This window comes from Diabrotica virgifera, chromosome 10, assembly GCF_917563875.1.
Source record: "Diabrotica virgifera virgifera chromosome 10, PGI_DIABVI_V3a".
Lineage (NCBI taxonomy): Eukaryota > Metazoa > Arthropoda > Insecta > Coleoptera > Chrysomelidae > Diabrotica > Diabrotica virgifera.
Genome location: NC_065452.1, coordinates 147,690,766 through 147,712,181, shown reverse-complemented (window position 1 = coordinate 147,712,181; position 21,416 = coordinate 147,690,766). Strand labels below are relative to the sequence as shown.

At 31.3% G+C, this 21,416-nt stretch overlaps 3 protein-coding genes across 8 annotated transcripts in view; 1 reads left to right on the top strand and 2 right to left on the bottom strand.

Moving 5' to 3' along the window:
* LOC126893466 (protein claret segregational-like) overlaps positions 1–21,416 on the top strand; it is a 649,821-nt gene that overhangs the window by 110,323 nt on the left and 518,082 nt on the right. The gene's annotated exons all lie outside the window — the stretch shown is intronic.
* Positions 1–21,416, bottom strand: part of LOC126893469 (protein disulfide-isomerase A6 homolog) — a 504,458-nt gene that overhangs the window by 90,120 nt on the left and 392,922 nt on the right. Inside the window, exon 8 of one of the 2 annotated variants that reach the window (XM_050663726.1) lies at positions 2,707–2,755. The exons of the other annotated variant lie outside the window; for it this stretch is intronic. Within the exon in view, the coding sequence (XP_050519683.1) occupies positions 2,722–2,755 (34 nt within the window). The 3' untranslated portion in view covers positions 2,707–2,721. Of the gene's footprint in view, positions 1–2,706; positions 2,756–21,416 lie in introns of those variants that run through there. 2 annotated transcript variants of the gene reach the window in all.
* LOC126893468 (protein disulfide-isomerase A6 homolog) overlaps positions 1–21,416 on the bottom strand; it is a 250,979-nt gene that overhangs the window by 161,325 nt on the left and 68,238 nt on the right. The gene's annotated exons all lie outside the window — the stretch shown is intronic.

Below are 21,416 nucleotides of genomic sequence, written 5' to 3'. Positions count from 1 at the left end.
TACTCCCACCACTCAACTCTGACCTTACACACGCCCACAAAATGGCGACACGTCAAGTATTCGTGACGTTCTTTTCTAATTATCGTTAGGTACATGCGATCTAACTTTTCTTCTTTTTCTGTAATTTGTTTTTGTAAAATATTCTTATTCACCTATGAAAGTTTATTTGATAACTAATCTTACATTTTATTTATATTTAATATGATTTTCTATAATTTGTGCATGATTTTCTCACTACGCCGATATATTCGGGCTATAAACATGAATCATCAAGACACAAATGAAAGATGTAAAAAATGCCGTTGATAAATAATATGAAACAAAAATTTAGAAAGAATAGTTACAGACATACTTTAAATCAAAATGAGAGATAAAAACAAGAAGTGTTAAAAAGAAGAATCGACAGATATGGATTCTTAGAAGGCTCTAGGAATCTTATACTTTCAAACGCGCAAATGGCCATGCTCTACTATTAAACAACGGCAAACGAGAAGTCTCTACGCATTCACTCATTGCTCAAAGAGCATTCCTGACTAATAAATCTATTTGGTTTTACGAAAGGTCGGTTACAGCTCTAGATGTACAATTATACACAACCAAACTTATACGGAATCACAACTTATTTCAAACCAATATTTATTTCTTTTGAAAACACTTGTGATTGTTGCGAAGAATAAAGGTTTTTGAAGTTATACTTCTTTACGCGAGATATGAGGGGGGATCTTTATATGTTAAAACCTATGATCCGGGCGCATGCGCATTATAACTTTGTTATGATTGGATGTTCAAATGACATGTCAAAAATTATCCAATATGGCAGCTGTAGCACAGCTGTGGTGTGGACGGTTGACGGTTTGGTTATGTAATGTATGGTTGTTGCGTGTTAAAATTTGTGGGAAGAGAAACAACAAAGGTTAGTTAATAGTTATACTGCCTTTTTGAAGTTATACTTCTTTAGGCGCGATTTCATTGAGGGTGAAATTTTAGTAATCTTCGCACACAGGCAGTATGGCGTTCGTTACTAAATGTTTTAATTTATGTAGTTATCAGTCCAGAAAAGGTGTGGAAAGAATATATTAGTGTTTTTAAATATATTTTTCTACATACGTGTTAAAAATGCAATTTACAGCACTCCATAGGAGCGTTAAAAATGCTACTTTAAAGCACCGATGCTTTAAAAATTTTAAGGCACTGCAGTTAAAAGTGAATTGTCAAATTGTGAAACGTCAAAATATTTATATTTCATTTAGTAACATTAATAGATATTAATAATACCTATTTACGAATGTTTCTTCTAAAATTTATGAATATATTAATTTTATAATACATTTAAGTATACTTCATCTAATTTACTTACCGTTGCACGTCATTCGCGTCATAGCCCGTGACGTCACATGATACCAACACGAAATATTTAGGCGGTAGGTGTGTTCTTTTTATAATCACTTTGCCGAGTACAATGGCATTACAGCCACTAGACATATTTTATTATATACGCGTAGAAATAATATTTAAATATTTCTATTAATGTTAGCTTAAAGAAATACACAATAATATGTTTCATTTAATTTGTACAAATGGATTATAAAGCGTTTTTATGAAGCACATTTGTTCGGAATACACTGTAACTATAATCGAACGGAGGTGACATTTTGCCATAAATTGGTAACATTTATTTGACAGTTGCGGTGATGACAATTCATATTTGTTTATATTCTTTACTACAAGTATTTGTTTCATTATATTTACTGTTTTTATTATGTACTTTAACGTAAGATTATAACTTAATTCTTGTTTTCTATTTTTAAAGTTGTTATTTATTTACATTGAATATTAATTGGTTTTGCTGTAAAATCCACTACCGCAAAAATTGTGTGATGTATTTGATTTAAAATGAATTCAAGAATTTTTTGTAATTGGGCAACAATGTCAACTTAGATCTCTAACGTAGATAATGACGTGCAACGGTAAGTAAATTAGATGAACTGTATGTATGTAGTAATTTTCTTTACAATTTTTACTTACCAATTTGTTTTGTTTATACCTAATATCGCCGTTGTCTAGCAAGTGTCTGCGTAGATTAGCGGTATGTGTATTTAGCTACGGACCCGTTGGTACTTGGTTCAATTCCCACATAAGGATTTTTTTTTTGTTTATTATTAATGGTTATTGACATCTTAGACTATTATTATATGGACTTATAAATGATAAAAAATAATTAAAATAATTAATCGGGATGTTGCTTAACTATTTACCGGGTTGCAAATTTATAATAATTGCCTATTTCAAAATGCACTTTTGAAATTAATTTTTCTTATGCACAAATGCAATTTCAGATTTCTTATTCATTACAATAGTTCACAAAATTTCCTGACATTCTCACGAAATCAACGCACCAAACTGCATTAAAATCCGTCTTACTGCGCCAAAAATCGAGAGTAAGGCCTTTTTTGTGCTTCAATACCTCGACTAATTCGGCCAGAGATCGAGAGGTCGTGAGTTCGAATCCAGTGCAATCCTATACTTTTATTTTTTTGAAAGCGGTAAGCACAAAATTAGTTTGGTGTTTTAAAAAAAATTAAAACAAACTGTTTAAAGTATATTTATTTTTAAGAAATCATATAATAGAAGTATAACTTCTTACGTGCGTACAAAGTACACACACATTCTTTTTTTCACATACCAGCAGAGTGACTACAGACTTCCGTGAAGCAGAAGATATCACTGTTCTGGAGTGACCTGCTTGCTCCCCGACCTTAACAGTAAAATTAACCGCTTAAAAGGAAAATTAGATCTCACGGGGATAATCGTTAATCGCAATTATACGCCAGGGAAATGAGGCAAAATATACCATGTTCGGTACACTTGAGCAGCCAGCTTGCAAATAGGTTTTTTGGATACTATATACCTAATGCATTATAAATTCAAAAATGCTCGTCACAGTTCGGACGAGAATTTTAGTTATTAACAAATAAATGTCAAAAATGGCAGTTTTTTCGTTTAAGTGGGTAAAAATAGGGCTATTAGATATCTTTTCTTTTAGCAGACGAGCAAAGGTTAAAAATGGCGGTTTTTGAATTTTGGTCCGATAATTTGTTGCTTCGGAAATTTCAAAATTAATCTAAAATTTCGAAAATAAAAAATTTGCTATAACTTTTGTGAAAATGGCCTTTAGACTTTCATATTGCATGAAAAGTTGAGTCAAACAGTCCATTGAATGCACAAAAAAGTTTAAGATGATTCGTCAATTAGTTTAAATTTTATTCAATTTGTTTATCCCAAAGCGCTTTTTTTGGAATGTTATTGTTCAGAAAAAAAAGAATGATAAAGCAGTTCTGTGGAAACTACGTGAAAGAAGAATAGTTTTGTTTTCAAAGAATTTAAAATAAATCAATAAAAAGTCATAATTATCATTCCGAAAACATTTAACTAAAGCAGTCATTTTTGGCTTATAAACAATTTAAATAACTTTGTTAATATTGACTCTAAATTAAAATTATTTTGGTATTTGAAAAGCTAGTGTTTTTACACGAATTTAAAAAAAAACTTTTTGCTTAGGTTAATTATGGTCAAAGTTAGCCACGTTTTTTATTTAATTCACAGCTACTTTGTTTATAACAATTAAGCAACCTAACTAGCGCCATTTTAAAGCTCAAGGTATATATGTAGTTTATATGTAAAAATTTGAGTAAACTTTGAACTTCAACAAAGTGGTTAATAAAGCTTTAAAAATTACGCCTTAACGAAATCCATTCGTGGTCGGTGGAGGGGAATTATTAAAATCCGTGCACACAAAAAATGAAATTGATTCTTCAAACATATATGCTGCGATTAATATCTCCCGAGCTTGTTGATGGATTTTGTTCATAATTTTTTTAATTTTCACGTACTCGTAGTCTTATAGCGCACTTTATGTACACATATCCCCACCTAACATTACAAAATGATAAGGGGGAACCCCCCTTATCACTCAGAGATATGAAAAATAGATTACGACCGATTCTAAGACCTACCGAATATTCATATATAATTTCATAAAAATCGGTCAAGCGGTCTCAGAGGAGTATGACAATTAACACTGTGACAGGAGAATTTTATAGATGTAAATATATAGATGGCTATTAAAAATGGGGGTTTGTAATAGAAGAGTGAAAATTAAGGGTTGTATATATTTTTTAATTCTACACTATATAAAATTAAGGTAGACAACTTTGTCCAAAAAAATTTAAAAAAATGTTACGGGGGTAACCCCACTTATAATTTATGGGTATAACAAATAGATTAAAACATACTCTCAGTCCTACAGGATATACATGTGAAATTTCATAAAAATCGGTCTAGCTGTTTCGGAGGAGTATGGTAACTAACACTGTTACATGACTATTTTATGTATATAAAAGTAACTGTGAATTAAGTACTAAAAGTGGCTAAAAATGACCGCATTTAACCTAGGCGAAAAGTTTTTTTTTGAAAATTCGTTTAAAAATACCAGCTTTTGAAATCCTAAAATAGATTTACTCTACAGTCAATATTAACAAATCTATTCAAATTGTTTTTAAACCAAAAATGACTACTTTAGTAAAATATTTTCGGAATGATAAATTTTGATTGATTTTTTTATACTTTTTGAAAATATAAGTATTCTTCTTTCACGTATGTTTCACAGAATTGCTGTATCATTATTATTTTCTGAACAATAACATTGCACAAAAAAGCTCTTTGGGATAAACAAATTGAATAAAATTTAAACTAATTGACGAATTGTCTAGGGTACATTCCATGTCAAATCACTCAGGCAAAAATTTTTGGATCTCAGATTTGTCTATGGGATATAGCTTCTGCGGGACGTAAAAATAAGATATTTAAAGTCAAAAAATCTTCTTCTTTTTTTCTCAAAATGTGATTTTATGCGATTTTACAGTGATTTGGTGTTTATTTAAACAAATTTGCATTTTCTGTCGTAAAGTATCAATGAAAAACATAATATAATAGAAAGAACTCAAAAATGTCATTATATGGCATTATAACAAGTTATTTTGAATCAAAACAAGTTTTTGATCAAATTTTATAGTGCAAACAACGTTAAAATACCGTTTTTTACATTTTCCTCCATTCCCAAAATACATTATCATCGATTTGGCTGAAAATTTGCCCACAGATAGCCAAAAGATAGGACTTTAAGTGGTTAGAAGGATTTAAATTATATTTCAATACCAAAAAAGTTACATGCAGTAATATCAGACTCAAAAGTATATATTAGTCCAGTCGGGATAGCATTTGACCTTGAATGCCGAGCTGCCCAAAATTTTATTTTTCTGATGTTTAAGGGAGTCAATAGTAGCCTAAATTTAAAATCACGAATGAATTCCTCCGTTACGTTAGCCGCCATCTTCATTTTAAAGGAGAACCTTTTTTGCTCAATATCTCCGCCATTTTTAACTTTTCGACAAAAATGGTAGGAACAGAAATTGTTCCAAATAAATCGTATTTACAATTATTACAATTTCTTTTTAACAATTTTTGTCGTGAGGTCGATATTTTCGAGTTAATTGTACTTACAGTAGACGCCTATATTTTTGACTATATTGCATGTAACTTTTTTGGTATTGTAATATAATTCAAATCCTTCTCACCACTTAAAGTCCTATGTTTTGTCTATCTGTGGGCAAATTTTCAGCCAAATCGATTATGCTGTATTTTGGGAATGGAGAAAAATGTAAAAAACGATATTTTAACGTTTTCTACACTATAAAATTTAATCAAAAGCTTGTTTTGAATCAAAGTAACTTGTTATAATGCCATATAATGACATTTTTGAGCCCCTTCTATTAAAATATTATGTTTTCCATTGATACTTTACGATAGAAAATGCAAATTTGTATAAATAAACACCAAATCACTGTAAAATCGCATAAAATAACATTTTGAGAAAAAAAGAAGAAGATTTTTTGACCTTAAATATCTTATTTTTCGTCCCGCAGAAGCTATATACCAATTTTCAGACAAATCGGAGGTCCAAAATTTTTTTTGCTAAAAAAATTGAGTGATTTGAAATGGAATGACCCCTAGAATGTTTTTGTTAATGATATGTACTGATTGTCTCAACTTTTCATGAAATATCAAAGTCTTAAGTTCATTTTCGCAAAAGTTATTGGTATATTTATTGGTATATTCACTGCATATTGCTATGGTTTATATTTTGTGTTAGTTATTTATCTAATAAAAATAATTTTGTTTAATTATCACTCAAACTAACTTATTTCTACTAGAAAAATTGAATGTATTCCCGAAATTTGAAGAAAACTAAAAATATCTCGGAAAGTAATCAGTTTAGATATAGGGAATGCTATATAAAAATGAAAGAGTATATTAAATATAATAATGTTGAAAAATAAAATATAGGGTGATCCATTTAAAAAAATAGAGAAAATCGTAATTTGGTTTTGTAGTTCACCCTGTATACAAATATTCGTCAATGATGTGAATTGGACTTAATTTAAAAACTACAGTATATTGTTTATCTTATTACATAAAACAAATTATTGTCTACGAATTACTTCTTTATATACAGGGTGTTAATCTCATAGTGATTTCGAAATAAAAATGGTCATAACTTGTTAAATACTCTGTATAGTAATACAAAACCATATATCATATGAACAAGAATTATGAGGGGAATATAAATATGAAAAAATATATAGGGTGTCCCGTTTAAAAAATTATATGTTTGATATACCACGCAGTTACTGATCACCCTGTAGAAATGGACATATTTTCCAAGCGTGGAGAATATCATTGCCTACATTTTTTCTAAATAACTTTTCTCGATATTTTATACCGTAATGGAGTTATCGACCGATCCCGCACTAAAAACTCACCCTGTATATGTATTTGGTCTACAGTTGACCTCGCTTTGGTCTGAAACCGCACTGGTATTCACACATCATTTCTTCCGAAAACGATTCCAGACGGCTGTATATAATTCGTGATAATATCATGTAGACGACATTTAAAACTGTTCATCATCATCATCAGTAGCTCGACAACCATTTTTGGGCCCTGGCTTGTTCTAGGATTTTCCGCCATTCTGTTCTGTTCCTTGCTTTGTTCTTCCAGAGGGTAATCTCAAGTGTTTTCAGATCTTGTTCCACTTGTTCCATGTATCTAAGTTTGGGTCTTCCCTTTGACCTTCTCCCTACTGGTGTTTGCCTCATTATATGTTTTGATGTTTCAGTCTCCAACATCCGTTCAACATGGCCCATCCAGCGCAGACGTCCGATCTTTATGGATGTTATGACGTCGGGTTCGTTGTATGCTGCGTATAGTTCAAAATTATATCTTCTGCGCCATACGTCATTTTCTTTCACCCCCTTATACAGTGTGTCTACGTAACTAGGAACCATATGGAAAACATTTTTAATATCGATTTTACGAAAAAAAGTTATTCTTCATACAGTGCTCTGCATAGTATAAAACCTAAGATGCAATCATCAGATATCAAATTTTATCAATAATATACGAGGTATGTTAAAAAATATGTAAAGTGCCTTTATATTTCACAATATCAAAAATTGTTATTAAGAAAATTGTTTGTAATAAAAAATTTTGTTATAATATGAATTTACACTGTTCTAATTGAAAATTTTTTTTTGAAAATTTTCCTCAAATTACGGATACCAAACATCATTTTTATTTGATAACTCCGTTATTATTAATTTTGCGAAAAAAAGTTGTTCTGTATAAAAATGTCTGAATAGTCAAAACACCAAGATGCAATCATAATATCTCAATTTTTTTCAATTTTATACGAGGTATGTCAAAAAATATTAATTTCGCTCAAGAGTAAAATACCTTTATAGTTCACAATATTTCAACTAGAAGGATACAATTGCATATTGAAACATAGTTTTTAATTCTGAACAACTTTTTATAAGAGATTCATATTTTTTGACATACCTTGTATAGAATTGACAAAATTTAATATCCTATAATTTTATTTTAGTTGTTAGACTATGCAGAACGTTTTATAAAGGATAACTTTTTTTCGTAAAATTAATAATAACGGAGCTATCATAAATAAAAATGATGTTGGGTGTCCGTGATTTGAGGAAAATTTTCAAAAAAAAAATTTTTCAATTAGAAGAGTGTAAATGCAGATTAAAACATAATTTTTAATTACAAACAATTTTTCTCAATGACAATTTTCGATATTGTGAAATATAAAGGCACTTTACTCTTGAGCGAAATTCATATTTTTTGACATACCTCGTATACTGTTGATAAAATTTGATATCTGATGATTGCATCTTAGGTTTTAGACTATGCAGAGCACTTTATAAAGAATAACTTTTTTCGTAAAATTGATATTAAAAAAGTTTCCCATATGGTTCCAAGTTACGCAGACACACTGTATATGTGTCTGAGGATTTTTCGTTCAAACGTACCTAATAAGTTCTCATCGCTTTTCGACAGTGTCAATGTCTCTGATCCATATACAGTATGTCCCTGTAAGTTGTATCCATATGGAAAACTTTTTTATTATTAATTTTACGAAAAAAAGTTATTCTTTATAAAAAGCTCTGCATGGTCAAAAACCTAAGATTTAACCATCAAATATCAAATTTTTTGATTATTATACGAGGTATGTCAAAAAGTTTGAATTTCACTCAAGAGTAAAGTAGCTTTATTTATCGTAATATTGGAAATTACTATTATGAAAAGTTGTTTAAAATTAAAAACTATATTCTAATATGCAATTACATTCTTCTAATTGAAAAATTTTTTTTTTGAGAAATTATGGATAACTATCATTATTTTTTCAGTTATTTCAATTCTGATAACTCTTTTATTATTAATTTTACGAAAAAAAGTGATTCTTAATAAAAAATTCTGAATGGTATAAAACTTAAAATACAACCATCTTATATCAAATTTTATCAATTTTATACGAGGTATGTCAAAAAAGATAAATTTAGATCAAAAGTAAAGTACCTTTATAGTTCAGAATATTTCAATTAGAAGGATGTAATTACATACTGAAACATAGTTTTTAATTCTAAATAACTTTTCATAATAACAATTTTCGATATTGTGAAAAATAAACGTATTTTACTCTTGAGCGAAATTCATATTTTTTGACATACCTCGTATAAAATTGATAAAATTTGACAAAAGATGGTTGTATTTTAGATTTTAGACCACGCAGAACTTTTTATTAGGAATCACTTTTTTTCGTAAAATTAATAATAAAAGAGTTATCTGAATTAAAACAACTGAAAATAATGTTATCCATAATTTTTCAAAAAAAAATTTTTAATTAGAAGGATGTAGTTGCATACTAGAATACAGTTTTTAATTCCAAACAACTTTTCATAATAGCAATTTTCAATATTGTGAAAAATAAAGCTACTTTACTCTTGAGTGAAATTCAAACTTGTTGGCATACCTCGTATAATATTCAAAAAATTTGATATTTGATGGTTAAATCTTAGGTTTTGGACCATGCAGAGCTTTTTATAAAGAATAACTTTTTTTCGTAAAATTAATAATAAAAAAGTTTTCCATAAGGATACAACTTACAGGGACATACTGTATAAGGAGCGGTTTTATCAGGGTTTTGTATATTTTGCATTTGGTTTTTCTCGTGATGTTAGATGTTTAATTAGTCCATTATATGTTTTATTAGCAATATGTATTCTTCTCTTAACTTCTTCGCTGACATTGTTATCTGCGGTAACTAGTGAACCTAGATATGTAAAAATTTTTACGCTTTCGATGTTATAGTCTCCTATTGTCAGATTCTGTAGGTTTCTTTGACCTGTCGATTTGCTGGCCTTCATGTATTTGGTTTTTATTTCATTAATATTTAGGCCACTGTTTTATGCCGCTCTTTCTATCGCATTAAATGCTTCTATCATTTCTCTTTTGCTTCTAGCTATGATATCAACATCATCTGCAAATGCCAATATTTGTACACTTTTTGTTATTATTGTTCCTCTGGTGTTGACTTTTGACTTTCTAATTATTTTTTCTAATGTGATATTGAATAGAATACAGGATAGGGCATCTCCCTGTTGTAGGCCCATTCTGACATGGATTGTATCTGTTAGTGCGTTTTGAATTCGAATTTTGCTTTGTACTTTAAGTGTTTCTTTTACTATATCAATGAGTTGAGTTGGAATATTAAACTCTTTCAGGGCGTGGATCAGAGATTCTCGATGGATACTATCATAGGCACTCTCAAAATCAATGAAGAGATGATGTGTGTCTATATTAAATTCACTAGTCTTTTCCAAGATTTGCCTCAAGACGAAGATATGATCTATTTTGAACTTCTGCCTGCAGAAACCACATTGGTATCCCCCAACTATTTGTTCCGCATATGGCCTCAATCACTCATACACAATATTTGACAGTATTTTATATGCCACAGTCAGTAGCGTTATTGCCCTGTAGTTTTTACATTCAAGCTGATCTCCCTTTTTATGTAGTGGAATAATTACTCCGCTATTCCAGTCTTGTCGCAGTTGTTTATAATTCCATATGTTCACTATTAGTTCGTGGATCGCATTCAATAGGGAGTCTCCGCCTTCTTTTATTAATTCTGCGCTAATATTGTCTAATCCAGGTTACTTGTTGTTTTTCAGTCTGGTAACTGCTTCTTGCATTTCAGCTACTGAAGGGGGGTTGTTTCTCTGGTATCCGTTTGATCCAGTATAATTACATTGTATAGTGGATCTCCGTTTTGTTCAAACTTTTCTTTGAAGAATTCAGTCCATTTTTGTAGTATTTCACTCTGTTGAGTTACTATATCTACTTCTTTGTCTCTGCACATCATTGTTCTTGGTTTAAATTCTTTTCTGCTTTTGTTAAGTTTTTGGTAGAATTTTCTGGTTTCTGTTGGTTTATTTAATTCTTCAATTTCTTGGAGTTCTTTTTCTACGTGATCTCTTTTTTTCTGCGATGTATTTTCTTCTCTTCCCTCCTTAGCATTCTATATTCCTCCTCTACCTGTCTTGTTCTATGTCGTTGTTGTAATCGTTGATATGCATTATTTTTTCTCTCTGTTATGTTACGACACTCTTCATCGAACCACTTCCTTTCAGTTGATTTGACCTTTTTTTGTAGACCCAAGGTCTCTTTGGCAGCGTCTTGTATGATGTTTTTACACGCTTCCCATTCTCTGTTTATATCCTTGTGCTTTGGTCTGTTTTCTAGCCTTCCTTTTATATTATATTCTTTGTATTTGGCCTTTTTGCTGTTGTCTGCTAAGTTTTCTATTTCATATTTTTCAATTTTGGACCCTTTTCTTTTTTTATGTTTGAGATTCTGGCTCTTATTGTACTTTCCACTAGGTAGTGATCTGAGTCGTCATTTGCCCCTCGTCTGCTGCATACGTTTATTACGTCTGAGTGATGTCTAGAGTCAATAATAATAGTCTAAGAGCTAGTGAACCCTCCGACTAACGGTCGTCCTGTAAGGCTAGAAATTTTTCTAGTGATAATTCATAGCACACCAAGGCTAAAAACCATGACCTGGCAGGCATCAGCGGTGCACGTGTATCTACCAGGTGAATCGAAAAGTGCAAATTTAGAGGGTAAAATAAACTTTCTCCTGTAAGGTTTAAATTAAAGTATGTGTTTGAGTAAGTCATTTAGAAGAAATGTGTACAATGACAGGAGATTCTGAAGAGCATAAGACCTTGCCAGGCGAGGGGAAAGATTAGGGGTTTTTCCTAAAATTATTTTTTTTGCATCGAACAAATTTTTTTTAAGTTTTTTGAATCATTCCAAACAGAAAAGGTCTTGTGATTTTTCTCTTAAGTTAATAGTTTTTGTTATATGTATAAGCAGTGGCGGCTCGTGACATCTGCTATAGGGTGTGCTGCATGAACCACGGCCAATATAAAATAATAGAAATAGAATAACATACGAAAACAAAAACAATAAAATTAGCCTTAATACTAATTAATAGTAACTAATAACGACATGCTATAAAAATCTGATTAACTTACATTTATTGCATTTTTCTAAATTGGATGCACACGGAAAACAGAAAAAAGCATTTTTTTCGGAACATCCACAAATCCACTGATTTCGTAGATACATGTCTTTATTAAATTTACGCGTATATGTTTTTCCACGGCTTTTACCGGACACTTCAATATTAAGATCAGGCATAGGACGGCCACGTTCTTTTATAATCAACTGTTGTTGCTAGTGAAGTTTTTGAAATTTATTTACACCTAATTTAAATTGAAACTCCATTGTTTTAAACACGCTCGAACAAAACAAATTAAACAGAATTTCTAAACACGGCACAGATGCAACGGTCACGAATAACTGTCGTGAATTGCAGCTCCCAAACACATTTCCGAGGCCGCACATCGCCGATTGCCGAAGCACATCGGCTAAGATCGCCGTTTGCTTAATAAATGCATTTTACCGCTGCCAGTGTTTCGGTTTCACTGGCTTCAAAAAGATTGCTTCACTGGAGCACCAAATACGTAAAAAAATTATACGGTTTCACTAGAGGAGTAAATACGTAAAAAAAATAATATTAATCATCGTTGTTGGTGAATTATTATTAACAGTTGATGTTTAATATGATAATATGGCAGATTTGAAATAAAACTATATTAATTATTCTTTAATAATTAAGATTTGCTATGGTTGTTTGGTAGTTCTGCAGCTCAGCAGCACATAAAGAAAAGCCGCCACTGTGTATAAGCAATTGAAAATTTTGAAAATTGCGAAATCGACCATTGTTAACCCTAAATCGGACATTTATCTAAAAATTTCAAAGTTGCCAAGGTAGGTGGATATTCTTTAAACATTGATTGATGAAATCCCAAAGAGTTTTTTGCAATACAATATCGGAAACCCCTTTGTTTTTTAATTGCTAATCAAGCGGGCGCGACACTATAGTATAAGTGAGGAAGTTTAAGTTGGCATACATTCATTATCTCGAGAATGGGCAAATTTCAAGAGCAATCCTCAGACAGGTCGATTTTTATTTTTAAATTAGGACTTTTTGGCATATATATAATACTACTGACGTCATCCATCTGAGCGTGATGACGTAATCGATGATTTTTTTAAATGAGAGTAGGGGTTGTGTGATAGCTCATTTGAAAGGTTATTTAATTCTCTATTCACTAATATAAACATTAACATAATTATTTATACAGGGTGTACAAAAAAATTTTTTTTTATTAAATTAACTTTGATTAAATTTGACAAATAGAAGAAAATTTTTTTGTACACCCTGTATAAATAATTATGTCAATGTTTATATTACTGAATAGAGAATTAAATAACCTTTCAAATGAGCTATCACACAACCCCTACTCTTATTTAAAAAAATCATCGATTACGTCATCACGCCCAGATGGATGACGTCACTAGTATTATATATATACCAAAAAGTCCTAATTCAAAAATAAAAATCGACCTGTCTGAGGATTTCTCTTGAAATTTGCCCATTCTCGAGATAATGAATTTATGCAAACTCAAACGTCCTCACTACTTATACTACAGTGCCGCGCCCGCTTGATCAGCAATTAATAAAACAAAGGGGTTTTCGATATTTTATTGCAAAAAACTCTTCGGAATTTCATCAATCAATGTTTAAAGAATATCTACGTACCTTGGCAACATTGAAATTTTTAGATAAATTTCCGATTTAGGGTTAAAAATGGTCGATTTCGCAATTGTCAAAATTTTCAATCGCTTATATAACAAAAACTATTAACTTAAGAGAAAAATCACTAAAGACCTTTTCTGTTTGGAATGATTAAAAAAACTTAAAAAAAATTTGTTCGATGCAAAAAGAATAATTTTAGGAAAAACCCCTAATCTTTCCCCTCGCCTGGCAAGGTCTTATGCTCTTCAGAATCGCCTGTCATTGTACACATTTCTTCTAAATGACTTACTGAAACACATAGGTAAATTTAAACCTTACAGGAGAAAGTTTATTTTACCTCTAAACTATGCACTTTTCGATTCACTTGGTAGATACACGTGCAGGGCTGATGCCTGCCAGGTCATGGTTTTTAGTCTTGGTGTGCTATGATATATCACTATACAAATTTCTAGCCTTACAGAACGACCGTTAGTCGAAGGGTTCACTAGCTCTTAGACTATAACATGATCGATCATGTTTACTGTAACCCCATCTGGAGATCTCCACGTTCCCTTATGAATATTTTTTCGCTCATTTAAAACTGTTATGCCCCTATAATTTTCGCAGAGTCGTTTGTCTCCCTCCTTGTACATAGGAAATATTATTCCCAATTCCTACTTTCCAATCTTCTGGGATGACTTCTAGTGTCCATATGCGCTCGATTAGTTTATGGATACTCTTCCATAGCACATGTCCACCATTCTTTATCAGTTCTGCAGTTATTCCATTTGTGCCAGGCGCTTTGTTATTTTTTAGATGTTTTATGACGTTTGTAGTTTCTTCCAATATTGGTTGCTCAACTAGTTGTTCTGCTGTGTGGTGAATTATTTCTTCATCTTGGTTTTGTAGTTTTTCTGGGTTTAAGAACTCTTAAAAATACTCTTTCCACCTTTTCATTAGCTGCTCTTTCTCGCTGAAATTGCCCCATTTTTGCCCTTGCAAACTGTTGTTCTTGTCATGTATCCTTGTGTGTATTGATTGGTTTCGTTGTACAATTTTTTAGTCTATCTTCTGTTACTATAATCTGTAAGTTGTTGTATTTTTCTATTCAACATTTTTTTCTTTTTCCTTCTACATATTCTCTTTGCTTTTTTTCTCAGTTCTTCATATGTCCTTCTATTCAATTGGGAATTCCTTTGTAGACACTTCTGTCTAGCTATATTTTTGCTATCTATTACTTGTTGGCAATCTTGGTCAACCATTGACCAAGCTGCATATATTATGCAACTGCGTAGCACTGTTCTGCAAACTACTAAAATTCCTAGAAGAGGTCACTCTAGTCTGACGTAGGAAACAAGTCAGCTAGGATGCTCGTCAACTCTAGGATTTCAAGTATTGACATCCTAGAGTTTAACTAGATTAAGGTATGCACAAAAGATCTCTATATGTCGAAGTGTGGAAAGCTCTGCCGTTCTTAGGAAAAGCGCCGTATCTGCAGAGAGATCACATTTGAGTAAAATCGGTTTTTGTTTAAATGTCTAGCCGTTGAAAACTATTTAGAATTTTTTTTTGTTTTCTACTTTATACAGGGTGAGTCACCACTAACCCGACGGAAGATTACAGCGAAACGGTAAAAAATTTGAAAAACATTTTTAATTAGTGGTTTGTAAGTTGATAAAATCTACATTTTAAAATTATTTTGAAATATACAGGACGTCCCAATAAATGGCGGCGTATCAAAGTTATATTTTTTCTTATGGAACACCCTATATTTTATTGCATTTTTTAATTGTCTACAAAAAATAAGGTATAGTTTCATAAGGCCTATACCTATGTACAGAGTGTTCTGAGTTATGGTGACTTTTCTTAAAATGTAAAGTTTTAAAAGAAGGCTTATTCTCAAGTTATTTAAGAAATTATGAAAAAAATACTTTTACATACATCTAAATATTTGGATATAGGTTGAATGTATTTCATGATTAATTGTTACACATTTATTTACAGGGTGTTCAAAATTTACAGTTTTACCATTGGATTATTCAATGTGTCATATGATTCTTATTTTAAATGGAACACCATGTACATATATTAATAAATAATTATACTAAACAAATCTACCTCTTTCGAATGGTATATGGATGTCCTCTACCTAGGTGTCATAGTTTTTGCGTAATTTACAATTATTAAAATTCTTAATCTGTAAATCGATTTTAAAACAAAAGATGTAGTTAATCAATGGCATTGTATGACATTGTCATTTTATGACAGTACGGTCTGGTAATTATTTTATAATTAATGTATTCCATGATTGATTATTACACATTTATTTACAGGGTGCTCAAAATTTACAGTTTCATTATTGGATTATTTAATGTGTCATATGGTGCTTATTTTAAATAAAACACCATGTATGTTAATAAATTATTATACTAAACACAGGTTCGTCTTTCGAATGGTATAGGGATGTTCCATAAGTAGGAGTCATAGTTTTTGCGTAATTTACAATTTTCTTGAACGGTAAATTGATTTTAAAAATAATATTTATGCACTCTCGATTTTTAAACTGTACGAAATAAATGTTTGTTTACTGTATCATAATGAAATGAAAGTTATGTCTATTTTCTAGACCATTATTATGAAAAGTAGGTATATTGGTCTGTATACAATACATTAAAAAAATCAGGATCTTCTATAAAGTCTGAAGTCCATAAACGATAAGTTAAACATTTATCATAATCCTGTTTGGTCTAATACTTTTATAGTTGAGTTTTATATGGATAATAGTGATTTCTCTTAAGTATTCTAACAGTCATTTGACTGATTTACCCGAAATTTTTTCTTTACTGGTATTTGAGTTTTCCGTAACAGAAAGCAGGACATCAAGTTCCTTGACGTGATCACAAATAACTGGTTTATTTTTATTTAACTTTCCAAAATTTCTCAAAAACGTCCTTTTTTGCTTGTCTTCTATCAGGACACCTACTTTTGAGCGTAAACTTTAGAGTAAGATACAATTTTGCAAACACTCCCCAATGCAAAGTACCATGTCTACTCTTTCGTAGATAACGTGGTTATTCATTTTTAGGAACAATTAAATTTGAATATCATTCATGGATGTTTATATTTTTGATAATTACCAGACCGTACTGTCATAAAATGACGATGTCATACAATGAGATACATCTTTGGTTTTAAAATCGATTTACAGATTAAGAATTTAAATAATTGTAAATTACGCAAAAACTATTAGACCTAGGTATAGGACATCCATATAACATTCAAAAGAGGTGACTTCGTTTAATATAATTAATAATTAATATACATGGTGTTCCATTTAAAATAAGCATCATATGACACATTGAATAATCCAATAATGAAACTGTAAATGTTGAACACCCTGTAAATAAATGTGTAATAATCAATCATGGAATACATTCAACCAATATCCAACTATTTAGATGTAAAAGTATTTTTTTTATAATTTCTTAAATAACTTGGGAATAAGCCTTCTTTTAAAACTTTACATTTTAAGAAAAGTCAACATAACTCAGAACACTCTGTATATAGGTATAGGGAAGCCTTATAAAACTATACCTTATTTTTGCGGACAATTAAAAATGCAATAAAATACAGGGTGTTCCATAAGAAAAAATATAACTTTGATACGCCGCCATTTATTGGGACATCCTGTATATTTCAAAATAATTTTAAAATGTAGATTTTATCAACTTACAAACTACTAATTAAAATTTTTTTCAAATCTTTTACCATTTGGCTGTAATCTTCCGTCGCGTTAGTGGTGACTCACCCTGTATACATAATAAATATCATATAATTCATATTTATACATACGATTGGCAAAATATATATTATATACTCTAAAAACTCATGTTACTGCGTTCTTTCTAAGTATACTACATAAATTAACTTCTTCCTCCTTAGAAAGAATGCAGTACTGCGTTTGCGCTAAGCATTTTCTTATTTTATAATACAGTAGACTCGCTCTATAACGAACACGGTTATTTCGAGGTTTCGCTTATAACGAGGTACACTAGATGTCCCATGAAATTCCTATTGAACTGAACACCTCTATAACGAGGCATATTTGGATATAACGAGGAAAAATGAAATCGTAAAATATGTATCTTTCTTCTTCTTCACGTGCCATATCAGAATTATGGTCGATCTTCTGCAATATGGAATAATTGCCCTTCATTTGATGTCTGACTCCATTCACGAATGTTTTTTAACCAAGAAACTTGTTTTCTTCCTACACCTCTACGGCCCTCTATTTTGCCTTTAAGGATCAGTTGTAATATTTTATATCGACTTCCCCTCACTATATGCCCCAGATAAGACATTTTTCGATGTTTAACAGTCTTTAGCAGTTCTCTATCTTTGTTGACCTTCCTTAGTACTTCTTCATTAGTTTTTCTTGCTGTCCAGGGTATCTTCAGCATCCGTCTATGAAACCACATTTCCAATACTTCAATTCTGTTCATGATCGATACTTTTAGCGTCCACACTTCTGCACTATACAAAAGTACGGACCAAACATAGCACTTGACCATTCTTTGTCTTAGTTCTAAACTGAGATGATTATTGCAAAGAAATTACTTTATTTTAATAAAAGTAGTTTTAGTCATTGCTATTCTACGTTTTATTTCTATGTCTGGATCTAGTTGGTCCGTTATGACAGTTCCCAAATATGTCATTTTGTGAACTTTCTCAACTTGGACTCCGTTTAATTGAAGCTTTGCATCGGGATGTGGGTCACGACTAAACACTAAAAATTTGGTTTTGTTTGAGTTTATTTTAATGCCCATTTCCTCTCCTACCTCGTGAATACGATCAAGCAGAATTTGGGGACCTTTAATATTATCTGATAGAATTACTGTATCGTCTACATATCTTATCACATTAAGTATCCTTATTATTGTATTATACATGTATATTTATTATTCTTTATTTATTTTTAGTGCTGTAATGGCTATAAGTAAATACCCCAGCTATGTATACATAAATTCCCAACATCTGTGCGGTTATCGAGGGTAGTGCTTTAATAAAAATCCACCGCCTACCTATACCTTCTTCCTGTTCTGTTTATCTATTGGCCGATACTGAATATTGTAAAAAAAATTAAAGGCACTCGTGGGAGTGCCGACAGACAGAAGTGAAAACTTCTTATAGTATATAAATTACGAGCTCAATGCTTTTATCCCATCCTAAAAGAAGTGCTATATCTATGTATATCATATACGATATACGCGATGCGTATGCCCTATGCTATTTTTGTGTATACATACACATAATTTATATATGTACAAAATTTATTTCAGCGAAGTGATGACGGTCGCAAATTCAATATTTTTTCCCCATCCATGAAGTGCACAACGTCCCTAAAGGAATTTTCAATTAAAAAATTTATTTCGTCGAAGCGATAACGGTCGCTAATTTACTACTTTTTCCCCATCCAAAAAGTGCACAACGTCCCTCAAGAAGTTTTCACTTCAAATATTTATTTCGTCGAAGCGATGATGGTCGCTAATTTAATACTTTTTTACATCGAAAAAGTGCACAAAGTCCCTAAATAAGTTTCATTTCAAATATTTATTTCGTCGAAGCGATTACGGCCCTAATTCAACACTTTTCTTCCATACAAAAAGTGCACAACGTCCCTATAAAAGTTTTCACTTAAAAAATTTATTCCGTCGAAGCGATGACGGTCGCTAATTTAATAATTTTTCCTTATCCAAATAGTGCACAACGTCCCTCAAGAAGTTTTCACTTCAAAAATTTTTTTCGTCGAAGCGATGAAGGTTCGCTAATATAATATTTTCCCCATACAAAAAGGGCACAACATCCCTCAAGAAGTTTCCACTTCAAAAATTGATTTCATCGAAGCGATGACGGTCGCTAATTTAATACTTTTTTACATCGAAAAAGTGCACAACGTCCCTAGATAAGTTTCACTTCAAATATTTATTTCGTCGAAGCGATGACGGTCCCTAATTCAATACTTTTCCCCCATCCAAAAAGTGCACAACATCCCTAAAGAAGTTTTCACTTCAAAAATTTATTTCGTCGAAGCGATAAAGGTCGCTAATTTATATTTTTCCCCATCCAAAAAGTGCACAACGTCCCTCAAGAAGTTTCCACTTCAAAAATTGATTTCATCGAAGCGATGACGGTCGCCAATTTAATGCTTTTTTCCATCGGAAAAGTGCACAACGTCCCTAAAGAAGTTTCACTTCAAATATTTATCCCGTCGGAGCGATGACTGTCCATAATTCAATACTTTTCCCCCCATCCAAAAAGTGCACAACGTCCCTCAAGAAGTTTTCACTTCACGAATTTATTTCATCGAAGCGATGACGGTCGGGATGACGGTCGATAATTTAATACTTTTTTCCATCCAAAAAGAGCACAACGTCCATAAAGAAGTTTTTACTTCAAATGTTTATTTCGTCGAAGCGATGACGGTCGCTTATTTATTACTTTCTCCCCATCCAAATTTAATAATTTTCCCCATCCAAAAAGTGCACAACGTCCCTAAAGAAGTTTTCACTTCAAAAATTTATTTCGCCGAAGCGATTACGGTCGCTAATTCAATACTTCTTCCCCATCTAAAAAGTGCACAACGTCCCCAAAAGAAGTTTTCACTTTAAAAATTTATTTTGCCGAAGCGATGACGGTCGCGATGACGTTCGCTAATTCAATACTTTTTCCCTATATAAAAAGTGCACAACGTCCCTAAAGAAATTTTCACTTCAAAAATTTATTTCGTCGAAACGATGACGGTCGCTAATTTAATAATTTTCCCCATCCAAAAAGTGCACAACGACCCTCAAGAAGTTTCCACTTCAAAAATTTATTTCTTCGAAGCGATGACGGTCGCCAATTTAATACTTTTTCCCATCCAAAAAGTGCACAACGTCCCTAAAGAAGTTTTCACTTCAATACGTATACGTACAAAATTTATTTCGCCGAAGAGATGACGGTCGCGATGACGGTCGCGAAATAAATCCTTTTTCCCTATCGAAAAATAGGTTTTACATTTATTTTAAATTTAAATACTTTATACAATTTATGTATAGATACACATAATATAGATACGTACAAAATTTAGTTCGTCGAAGAGATGACGGTCGCTATGACGGTCGCGAAATAAATCTTTTTTCCCCATCTTAAAATAGGTTTTTCATTTATTTTAAATTTAAATACTTCTATACAATTCAATGTTTTAAAAAATTTTTTGCCTCTTAGTAATTTTTCGAAAAGTCAGTTTTTATCGAGATATTTTGCATATTTTGTCAAATCCACCACATATTTGTATATGGCAAAGTACGATTATGGAATGGAGACTTGATAATAATAGGAAAATTTATTTATGATTTACATTTTTAGGTATACTTTGAACCATATTAAAATAGAAGCCACATCTCGATAAAAGGTGCCTTATCGAAAAAATACAAAGAACCAAAAAATTTTTAAAAACACTGTGTTTAACTAATGGTATCGCAGTAATAGTTTAATTGGAACGTACACAACCATTTGGGGGGTTTAAAGGAACAAAACCCCCATAAAATCTTAATGTAAACAAATTAGAAAAGCAGCCGCAACTCGATAAAAACTGCCTTGTCGAAAAAATACTAAGAGCCAAAAAAGTTTTAAAAATATTGAATTTAACTAATGGTATCACAATAATAATTTAATTGGAACGTATACAAAAGTTTGGGGGGTTTAAGGGAACAAAACCCCCATAAAATTTTTATGGGATGCACAAATTTCAC